At 34.9% G+C, this 12,035-nt stretch overlaps 1 protein-coding gene across 9 annotated transcripts in view; it reads left to right on the forward strand.

Annotated features, from left to right (window-relative positions):
* The window catches only part of CPT1A (carnitine palmitoyltransferase 1A), a 45,661-nt gene that overhangs the window by 14,379 nt on the left and 19,247 nt on the right, over positions 1-12,035 (forward strand). For 6 of the 9 annotated variants that reach the window (XM_087920901.1, XM_087920900.1, XM_087920903.1 and 3 more), the window contains exons 6-10: positions 2,590-2,691; positions 3,466-3,603; positions 5,459-5,536; positions 6,826-6,933; positions 9,070-9,157. In XM_087920901.1, the coding sequence (XP_087777027.1) occupies positions 2,590-2,691; positions 3,466-3,603; positions 5,459-5,536; positions 6,826-6,933; positions 9,070-9,157 (514 nt within the window). Of the gene's footprint in view, positions 1-2,589; positions 2,692-3,465; positions 3,604-5,458; positions 5,537-6,825; positions 6,934-9,069; positions 9,158-9,945; positions 10,031-12,035 lie in introns of all 9 variants that reach the window. The other 3 variants (XM_087920905.1, XM_026706686.2, XM_087920904.1) reach the window with 1 other exon arrangement.

A 12,035-nucleotide genomic window follows, 5' to 3' on the forward strand; every position in this document is an offset into this window, starting at 1 on the left:
CAAAATAGGATTCTCTGGGGGATTCCGGCAGTCAATGGTTACATCCCCTTTCTCCCTGGAGGGGGAGAGTCCCTTGAGGACATGCTGGGATGGGATCAAGGATGCAGTTTTCCTTGCAGTCTACAACTCCTTTTGTTCCGCTTCCCTCTAGCAGGCAGTTGCACAGGTCATCTGAGGTGATAGAAGAGGAGAGGAAGAGCTTAATTGGAGCTCTGTTGAGGGTCATGAGGGGAAGAGAAACCGCACCAACTTACATTCTATGTGGAAGGAAGAATGTCCTAATGGGTCATGGGTTGTCTACTAGGAACTTCAATCATATAGCATGGACTTAGAAATATTTATATCGCAGGATTATATGCAATTACCTCCTATGGTTCATACAACTTACCGTTTGTGTTTATTGGTGGAATATAAACAGAATATATATGAAATTAACTAAAAATTTAAATACTGTACTTCTGTGAATAATTTAAAAAGCAGTTGCATACTAAATGTTTGATAGTTTACTTCAAAGATAATTTCAAGACTTTTTCATTTGAATACAGGCTGTATCTGAAGGGTAAGGCCCAGAGCATTGCTTTGTCATAGCTTAATGTTTACATTGGCTGAATATTTGGCATGTCCTATATTTTTTTGCTTTAAATCTGTTTGTTTAAATAATACTATGCTTGGGCATTGTTAACAACTGTAACTAATATATTCTGCTGTTTTGATTTTTACTCCTGTATATAATCAGGAAATCATTTACCATTACTGAAATCGCAAATTTGTGGAGAAATTGAGTTGATAATTGCTTTCTTTGTATAAGAACTAAAACCCTTAAGTTTTTGAACAATATTAACATAACTGGATTTCAGATCAGATGTTCTGGATTTCCACTATTGAAATCTTGCACATTGAGGGAACACCAGGATAAGAAAATTTATTTTACTTTAAACATTAAATTGTCCTGATTATTCAAGATTTTCTCCCAATCCTTATTTCTCATATATTTTCTAATGTAGTTATTAATTATTTTCTTTTTAAAAAAGAACTTTGAGAGAGAGGTGGTTATTGTAACATGTTAATCTCTATCCTTGGAATGATGAATTTTACATTCTGCAAAATATCAGAGTGTAATTATTTTTGTGATATCTATGCTTTTAGGAGACAACTTTATAATGTCATGTTAAAGAGAATTCCTACTTGGAGGCAAAAATATCCCCCATTCAGGCAGTGCCTATTGTACTGAGCCATTGCTTTCTATGGATAAGTAGGGCAAGAAGGAGAAGTACTTCATGAACTAGAATTGAAAGTGCCATGCCATGTTTTTCAGATATTTGTATTGATGAATATTGTTTATATTTGTATTGATGAATATTGTCTATATGAGCAGATATAAGCAAATAGAGTAAAAACTCCTCTACTGTGATAAAATGGAAAACTAAAACATCTTCTGAGCAGTCTATAGATTATTTAACATTATTCAGAATCTTGGTGTGACCTGCAGGGGGATCTGCCTGTTGGGCATTTCCTTCTGCATGTATCAGACAGGAACTATACAAAGACCCAGTCTACAGCTTTCTCTTATGATTTGGTAATACTGTTTCTCTCCTTACCCCATGTCAGTCAATCAGCATAAACCAAAATGGCCATTGAAGGAAGGCAGCAAAAACCAAAAAGATGGTAGCATGCCCATAGCACCTGAAATTGGTCAGATCATCATGATTAGTGCAGATCACGCTTATAGAAGGACTTGTAATGGAAGTGGAAGTGGAAAATGGTACTAGAAAAATTGAATTAGAAAAATTCAAACTAAACTGGCTTTGCCTTTGGCTTGGAGATGAGAGGAAAGCTGTGTCAAGCTGATGTGTTCTTCAAGAAGAATTAGTGAGGCATATTTGAGCCAATGGTAAAAGCGCATAAATGTGTCCAAAGTCTACTCCACGTGCTTAGGAGTTCTTCAAAATAGACTTTAAAAAGGTTTAGGGAGAAGCAGAGCAATGAAAGAGTGGAAATTACTCACTTATAAAACTTTCCACTGAAAGAATGTGTACTCATTCCAATATACTATCCTTTAGCAGTTGTGCTACTAACGTTTTTTGTCTGTAAAAAAATTGAAAAGTCTTATTTATGTTGCACTGTCAGTGTGCATACTATGGATTTGATGAAGGAAAACAGGGAAATATTAGATGTAATTAAACTTCAGTTAGAATTGGGAATTGCTCTGCACTAACCAATAATATTTTTATTAAAGAGAACAGTTTAAAATTTTAAAAACTAGATTTATAAAATAACAGATTTGTAATTTATTCTGACCATCATCTTCAGTAAAGGAAGTGCAAAGGCACAATAGCTTATTTTTGAAATTTTATGTTTCTTCCAAGTTGAAGCATATAGAAGCAGATTACAGTAAAAAGAACAACAACATATATAAAACAATATATTAGCACAATATAAAACTACATCTTGAATGTTGTTTCATGTTACATATAATGCTCTTTCTACATTAAAAGAATGGTGAGAGGAAAAATAGTTTGCCAATACTCCTTCTAGCGAAGACCCTTTCATCTAGTCTGCAAAATGTTATTTTTCCTGTTTTATTTCCAGGCACTTGTGAAACTTTTCTCTGGTCGTAAACCAATGCTGTATAGCTTTCAGACTTCACTACCACGCCTTCCTGTTCCAGCTGTAAAGAATACTGTAAATAGGGTAAGGTGAATATTTGAAACTTTTCTCCCTAGACATTTATATTGGAATGAAATGTTAATTTTGATTTGCTTCATCTAAAGACTTCTACCAGGGGGAAAGAACCTTCCCAAACTTAATATGGCATTTTGTTAATTTCAGATATAAATAGAGTTGTAATTATAATTTGATTTATTCACTGATTATGCTTTTTGCATTGTATTTATACTGTTCAAGACCGGTTATCCAAGTGTTCAAATGTCCAGGTGTATGTTTGACAGAGAGTGAGTGAGAGAGTAATTCAGCTATCTAGAATATCTGTTATAAAATAATGCTCAAGATGTTTTGAAGTTGATAGATGTATTTTTTCCTACTGAAAATGATCCAAATGAATTGTCCATGGACTAAATGCCTGTGACTCAAGCTAAAGGAAATCCAGTTCAAAAAATAGCTTAGCATTCAATGCTGAAGGTCAAACTTGGTCTACTTCTTCAGGTATTATGGCTAGGTTAAGCAAAAGAAACCAATTACCATGGTCCAGAATTGGGAAACTAACTTAAAATCAGTCACTATCTAAGTTTTAAGCCACAATTGAAACCATAGTTTTAAATTAACTGATACCGTATTATAGTTTTCCATCTTGATATACTTGGAAATAATACAAATATATGTTGCTGTATTATGAAATTATTACTTGGAAGATTGCTTTTAGCTGCTGTTTGAAGAGAGTGTGGGGAGTCATTCTTCAGATAGACTTTGCTGTGTTGATGCCAACTCATTTCTTCTTAATGATTTTAGTATTTAGAATCAGTGCGTCCACTTATGAATGATGAAGAATTTAAAAGAATGGAAGGTCTTGGCAAAGATTTTGCTGTAAATCTGGGACCAAAGCTACAGTGGTATCTGAAGTTAAAGTCTTGGTGGGCTACAAATTATGTAAGTAGGTAAATCAAGTACTTTCATGAAATCATACAGTTTTAAGTTACACAAGTTTTCTTTGTTTCTGATTTTAAATTTTCCCAAAGTTACTTTGTAAAAACAAAAACGCTTAACATTTTAGTATGTGACATCTAGAAAGTAGAAAGTGATAATAGTCATTTTGATGTACTTAGCCACAAAAAGTGACTTTGTACTTGGAACATTGACTGATACTGTTAATGCAATTTTCACTAGGTCTCTTGTTACCAGAGTGTTGAAAACTCTTAGGATGCCTAAATTAAACTTGCAAATTATTTGTTTTCTTGTTTAGTTTATTTAGATGTTTTTTAGAGAAGTCAGATGCTAACTATTCTCTAGAAGGCCATAAAAATGGAAGCCATTAATGCCTTGCTAGTCCTCCAAGGTCCCTTTCAGGTCTATTCTGATTGGTTGGTTGATTGAAATATAAGCTGCTCCAAAGGAGGAAAGTAGCGGCCAAGGAAACCTGCCTCTGTTCCTCCTCCTGTTATATATTCTGATAGGAGGAGACCTTTAGCAGGCACTTCGTCTTAGTGAAGGTAATTATTTAGGTTGTCAGTGTTAGCCTAATTAACCTAAACTCTGAGCATGGAACTCTTAATCACAAAACTTTAAATAAATTTGCCAACATTTACTTTAATTCATCTCTAGCTTAGTTTCCTTGGGAGGTACAGTTTTTATATGATTTCCTGATACAACTTGAGTTCTATATCTTTTTGTTCTAAACAATTGCACTGAGTAAAAACAAACAAACCCAAAATGGATTAATCATACTAGAAAAGAGTGTCCCATATACAACATGTAATTGAGGGTCAGTTTGATCTTTCAGTCCTTTGTGTTATTTCCTTTAGCAAGTGTGACCACTTTTGATGAAGCTTATAGTCTAAATATTCATTCGCTATATTCTTTTTTTGGCTGCAATATTACTTGCAAGCCAGATTGGCACTTCACAAAAATAAATCGGCACCATTATATTGTTCTGCAGTAAGCAAAAAAAAAAAAAAACCAACAACAACCCCTCCAACAACCCAGGAGCTTTCTCGGTCACTTTTCCAACAACTTTCGCCAAATATTAACCAAAACAGCATTTTCCCTTTCCCACAGGAAAAAGTAATAAGGTTAGATTAGCTTTCTTTAAAAGCTGTTGGGTGGTATATTTGGGGGGTATAATGTCGAAGGGCTATGATAAAGGGACTATATATTTAATTTTGCATGTATTGACAGCAACAAGGATTGTATTTGCACAATATTGGAAAAATGAGAACACTCCATTAGATGAGGGTGTAATGTGGAAAATATTAGACTGTACAGAGATGCATAGATTGACATTAAAAATAAAAGATAAAGAAAAGACAATATTATTCAACATGGAATAAATTGTATGAATGGTTAGAGATAAAAGGTAGAAATTGGATTAAGAAAAATTAATGCTATGTGTGAATTAAATATAAAGATGGTTTAAAATTATGAATATGCTAATTAACAGAATTACAAATAAGCTAATATCAAGAGAAAACTAGTTAAAATTATTGTTTTATTATTACTATTGTTACTAGTATATGTGTTAATACTCCTGTTTCTTTCATTGTTTTTTATGTAAGTCCTGACAATACACTGTATTCAAAATGTTTATGAATAAAAAAAGATATATACTAAAAAAATAGCTGTTGGATGGATGTTGTTGCTTATGTAAAACCAATACAGGCAACCAAAGCAATCAAGTTATCATAATTTGTGGCTTGTTTGAGAAGGTTGAACTAATTGTATCTGAATGCCTTTTGATATTCTGTTTGGGTTTCATAAATAAATGAACCACATCATTTCTTTGTTGTAGGTTAGTGACTGGTGGGAAGAATACATTTATCTTAGAGGACGTGGGCCTATCATGGTAAACAGTAATTACTTTGCAATGGTGAGTTCGGTTTAACCACAAATTGGCCATTTGGCTGGAATAAGATCATAACTAGTTTCCCAACTGACATGTACTTGACTGGATAATAATTTGTGTCAATATAGGAACAACAAGTGTCATTATATCAATGCATCCCAATGTAAATCAGTGATACCAACATCTTCTTGCAAATCCTTTTTTATCATCCTGGTTAGTCCTAGTAAATGTAGATATTTTAGGCTTAATTTCACTATGTGCTAATTTTGATCCTATGACATCAAAATCTGGATCTAGATGGAAGTATTAAAATTATTGTACGTCAAGGGTGCAGGTGCTTTACATTCGCTCATGGCAGCAGATTATATGTTAGCGCTAATAATAATGTTTTTGATTTTGGTATAAATCAGACAATGTGTGCTACATTGGGTCATCATTTTAAAGATATTTCCTTTACCTAAACGGAGAAACAGAATGAGCAAGAGTGGGCAAAAAAGCAGTTGGAGCAGGAACTATTTCCCCCATTAATTTCCCTTCCTTTCCCAGCAGGCGAGAAGTGGCTGCTGCAGGGTGGGGGAGGGAGGGGGAGGGATTGTGGCTGGGAAACTATCATGGAAAATTGAAAATGAAGATTGCGTGACGGGCAGCATCCCAGCAGCCAGTAGCACTGAAGCCGTCACAACTTTCATTCCCTCAGGAGTCATGTGCCCTGGATTTTGAACACATTCTATGTTAGCCTATTTGAGTACCTTGGTTCAAAAATTGTTGACTGTGATGTACCAATTAAACGTCATGACAACAAGTTTTATTATACATAGATTTTATACAGAGGTGGTATTCAGCAGGTTCTGACCGGTTCTGGAGAACCAGAAATGGAAATTTTGAGTAGTTCAGAGAACTGGAAAATCCCACCTCTGGCTGGAGATTTTACCAAGCCACGCCCACAGAACCAGTAGTAAAAAAAATTTGAATCCCACCACTGATTTCACAGTATGCTTTTGCTTCAAACACTCTTTCAGAATTATCTTAGCCATAGAAGTATATTCTCCACTTTTTAGATTATGGTGATAAAAAAAGTTATCATCAAAAGTTAGAAATAGCTTATCCTCCCTTTACTTCTCATGTTTGGTATATTAGGGATGTGGTTCAAGTATGCTGTTAACAGGGACATGTAAGAAAAAAAAAACTTCCTGTATTTTGTGTGTACTTTTTTTTCCCCTATTACTGCAACGATATCATTACTTCTGGGTATCTAAAAGGTCCTCATAAACATAATACTTTAACATCTGTTCCTACCTCTTGTCAATTTTCAGGATTTTCTGTATTTTACTCCAACGGCTGTGCAGGCAGCTAGAGCTGGCAACGCCATCCATGCTATCTTGCTGTATAGAAGAAAACTGGATAGACAACAAATACAGCCAGTATGTAAATTTTCCAACTTTTTTGAATGCCATAAATAAGTGTTATTTCTAATGACAGATTGCTGAGAGGAAAAATAAGACACCTGACTGTCAAATGTAAATATAATGAGTACATGACCTGATAAGATAAATGAAAAAAGGAGGAGGGTTGAGAAACAGAGAGTTAGGGACCAAATTATAAATATATAATTATACTGTGTATAATTTTATACACAGTATAAAATTAACTATATGAGCAAGCCAGGAAGGGTTTTTTTCCCCAGGCTCATGTAACTAGGCTATTCTTTTTTGTTGTCTTCGGATTCAGTGGGTGTTTAATCCTATTCACATAACAGCAGTAAAGTTCCAATCTTTGAACTTAGAATAAAGAATTTTTGAGAGATTTTTGTGTATCCCACAAAAGAGACTAGCATCTTTGTGTACCTGTATTGAATAGTGACCTACTTCAAGATCAGCAACTTCATGTTTACAGGCATCATGATACTCATTGATTCAGTTTTATTTATTTATACCTCCATGTGCACACGCATGCACACACACTAAAATTGTGCCAGGCCATTTGTTCTCACAAGGCTTTGGAAGAATTAAGCCATTTAATATTTTTAACTTCTTTTAAATTAAAATGGTGTTATTTAAAAATATATATCTGGAGGCCTTCAGTATTATACACACACAGTATAATGCTCAGTTCCTTAAAAAAGTTGATTCTGCAATACTTGTAATATTAAAAAGCTATGCACGGCAGATATCAAATAGAGTGCTGGCCTTTGGATCCCATCTTCTTTTGTAAAAGGTAGCTTCCTGCTGTTTTGTACTGATGAAGAATTGAGCATTGCTATACAGCAGGGGTGTCAAACTTGCATCGTCATGGCGGCATCATATGATGTATCGGGCCGTTTTTCCCCTTGCTAAACCAGGCAAGGGTGGGGCCAGCATGTGATGCATTCGGCCCACAGATCGCGAGTTTGACAGCCCTGCTTTAGAGACATGACTCTTACTGAACTTTCATATTTTACTATAATTCTTTCTTCATGTCTGAAATTTAGATCTGTTTATTTCCAAAATAACAATGTGACTGTTTCAAATATATTTCACTGTTTATTGTCGTGAGCAGGTTTTTCGAGCTTCTCATAATGTAGGGTAGGCAGAAACTTGGGCTGATGAATATATTTATAGGTATGCAATGAATACAACATAAGCATATTAACATGGACTGCTATATACAAATAAGTGTATGATTCAACTTCCATTTTAGCTATTCCTTTCCCAAGTGTAATCATCATGAAGTATTTTTAAATCCATAGTTTATTGTATATAACCTAACGACTTCCTCTAAATACAAGGTATCTTTGATATCATAGGAAAAAGCACTCAAGTTCTCATGTTGAGTTGTCTCAGGCTATAGTTGTGCTAATGCTGCAAGTATAGGCCATATTGTGGTCAAGGCTGTGAAATATTTGGGAACTTGAAGTGGCAAAAAGGCATATTTGGGAACTCAAGTTGGCAAAAAGAAGACATAGAGCAATGATACACACTATGCTGTGTTGTATTAAGATTCCCCCCCCTCCCCCCCAAAAAATATGGGTGTTTCTTCTATTTCTAAAATGGAAATTTGATACACAAAAATGCTGAGGAGGATTCAATGCATAGGATAGAATATGCAGAGAAAGAACAAATGAAGGAAGGTCTGTATGCACACATGCGTGTGCACACACACAAAATAAGTTACATTTGTATGAGGCCCTTCAGTGATCTATTCACCATTGCTGGAGCTCTCAAATTTTGTGTAATTACATAAATATTGGAAAGAAAATACTTCAATACTACCTAAAAACTACAGGAAGAAAAGATACATTTTGAAAACTATACTTTTGAAAGATACTTCATTAACAGAGGACATCTCCAGTGGAAAGGTCACCTGGCAAACACCCTCAGTTACTAATGTCAAGTTATAAACCACATACAACTTGTTTTCTCAAATAGGAATGACTTCTTTTTAGGTTATTGTTTCCGGTCTGAAGTGCTCTGGGGATCCTTAGATCTTCTGGTAATCTCTGTAACCTTTGCATGTTTTTTCTTCTTCACAACCTAAATTATTTCTGTAAAATATAGTTGTAATGCTCATTTGCTGCATAGATTCTTCTGATGGGATCCACTGTTCCACTCTGCTCAGCTCAATGGGAGAGGATGTTTAACACCTCCCGTATTCCAGGAAATGATACAGGTAAGAAGAACCAGCTGACAACCTGGAGCATCAGAGAATTCAGTGTATAAAACAATGCCAGAATTCCCTCTTAATTCTGCTAATTACAAATCTTTATATTTACACTATGCAGAGCCTGGACATTTGCATGATTCTGATTCAAAGAGGGCAAGAGACCTTTGGGTCTAGCATGGTCACTTTAACTGTATCTGCCTTCTGCTTCTTAAAGAAGGTGTGCCTTTTCCACAGCTTACAGAGCACCATGTGCCTCAGGATTTTTTGGCAGCAGGATGGTTAATGTAGTTACATCTTAATATCTCTTTTGCTCAAGTAGTGGTTTTTCTGAGCCCACGTGGCTTCAGCATAAGCCTGGAAAAAGTGTCATTTCTTTAACCAGCAGTCAACAAGTACTGTAAAGAGTCCAATGCTAGGTATAAAACTCCCTTGGCTGTTTTATATTCTAATGCTACATCCCTAACCTAAGGAAATGGAGTGAATTGTAGACTTCAAACAATGTGGAAGCTGGTGAATAAATCTGCAGTCAGTTTAAAATACTTCACTGCCTAAAAAGAAAAAAACATTTTAGCTTGCATTTCTACAAGTTTTGCTTGTAGAAAGAATTGCTGTTGGAAAATGGCTTGCTACCTACTATGGAGATTTCGTTTCGTGTGATTATTAATACTTTTGTTTCTATTTCTTTAGGTCCTCTTATTTTCCGCCTCTTCTTTAATCTTCGTGACAGCTACACTTTCTCCTTATTTTGAAACCTTTGTTTGGGGGATATTTTGATTTTTCTTCTTTCCTTTCAGCTTATGATTTACAATACCGTCCCATTGTGCTCCTCTCAGTATGAACGTTTGTTCAACACTAGCCGTATACCAGACATAGAGACAGGTACAGTTTTAGTCCTGTCAATGTATTTGGCCCCTCCTTTACATTCTGTATATAGCAAATTACTGCAGTGTATGAATGCCATATTTGCTAAAGCTGTGCACTTTTTCTTGGCAGAAATTACTATGCTTTTAACATAGTGTGATAAGAGATCCAGTTCTTAAAACTCTGTGAACCATTATCCACTCGGTAAAAAGTGGATAATTAAAGAATGAATTAGGATGAGATATCTTAGAAATCCCAATGTGCATTCCTTAGAGATATTGAATCATTTTTTTAAAAAATAGCAGTAGCACTTAGACTTATATACCGCTTCACAATGCTTTTACAGCCTTCTCTAAAGCAGTTTACAGAGTCAGCATATTGCCCTCAACAATTTGGGTCCTCATTTTACCGACCTTTGAAGGATAGAAGGTTGAGTCAACCTTGAGCCTAGTGAGATTCGATATGCCAAATTGCAGACAGCCAGCAGTCTGCATTCTAACCACTGCACCACTTTTGCCACTTTTATGCCACTATAGCTGCATTCAAACTAGTATAACTACAATAAAATTGATTACAGCAAGAAGCTTTAAAAGAGTAAAATTAATAAAGAGCTATAAATTTTTTTAAAATAACTTTAAGCATGAATCAAATGGTTCCAACAAACCTTGGTCCTGCTCTTTGAAAAAAGAAGAGTTCTTGAAGGGAATATCTATTTCATTAAGAACACATTGTAATTTATGCTGTACTTTGTGCAAAGTGGTCTGTGTTCCAGCACTTTCTTCTACGGAAAGAAATAAAATAAGCCAATAGAAGAGAAAATATGTAGCTCAGGACTGAATTGTGAAATCCTTTGGCTGCATAAGCCAACTAAAGCCTTCCAAACAAACTTAGTAAACCAAAAGACCCAGAAACCAAATAAAAATCTACAGGAGTCATCTACAAATGGCGTCTTTAGGATTGGACGAGCAGAACCCATCCGTGAACACCAAATAAAGTTAGAAGACACAATGGAAACTCACAATATAGGAACAGATTTAATTATAGTTTTAATTGGGAAACTGAGCATCCTAGACCAAACTGAATCCAAAAATGCTAGGAAATTCCTGGAAACTGCACTCAGACAAATCAGCCATCAATGATACACAAATAACCCATATTTACACGCCATTCAAAAGAGACAATTAAAAAACTAATAAAACAGACCAGAATAAAACCTCTCAGAAGCCAGCACCTTGCTAATTAAGGATTAACATGAGGCAAACAATCAGAAAACAATACATTGCCCTAATTAAGAAACTACCAAGGAGAAAGCCAAACACCCAACAAAACTGGTAGGGCAAGTTGCTATGTGTAAATCGGGAGCAAACCCTACACTCAGTAGCACTGATGTTACCTAGTTGGGTAATGAAACATCTGCAAGTAAGCACCAAGGATTCTACAAAAAATATTTAGGAATGAAGAGACAGTCCCCAAAACTTTAAAATCATGGAAATGTTAGGATGACAACAGTTAAGTAAATTCAACATATTTCTATAATTAAATTATTTCAGTTGCATTAAGTTAATAATTTGAAAATATTTAATGGAGAAGAGTTGGTTTTGATTCCCAGTATTGTGCATTTACCATTAACAGTCACTACTGAAAAATACGACAGTACTGGAATCTTCTCATAATGGAGAAGCTTTTAGAATCCTCTGATCCTTGTGCCTCCTCTTTTGCCTTACACATTATAACTGAGAAAGAGAATAAAATTCCCATAGAGCTTATGTAGAATCTTTTTAATACACATCATATCTTATATTGGTCTTAGAGGGAAGAAAACAAACACATGAAACTACATTTAAGGAACTGGAATAAGTAAAAAAGGTATTTTTCTGCAATTCCCTGATTTAACAAAAAGATATTTTTTAAAAAATTACCTCCCACAAAAGATACAAAAATAAAGACATGCACGGTAACAGTTCAAATGGTTCATGATACTTGAACTGTTGTCTTGTAAAAATTCCATATAACACTTCATAAT

This window comes from Pseudonaja textilis, chromosome 1 (genome assembly GCF_049901715.1).
Source record: "Pseudonaja textilis isolate UNSWEBS1 chromosome 1, rPseTex1.2, whole genome shotgun sequence".
In the NCBI taxonomy this organism is placed as follows: Eukaryota; Metazoa; Chordata; class Lepidosauria; order Squamata; family Elapidae; genus Pseudonaja; species Pseudonaja textilis.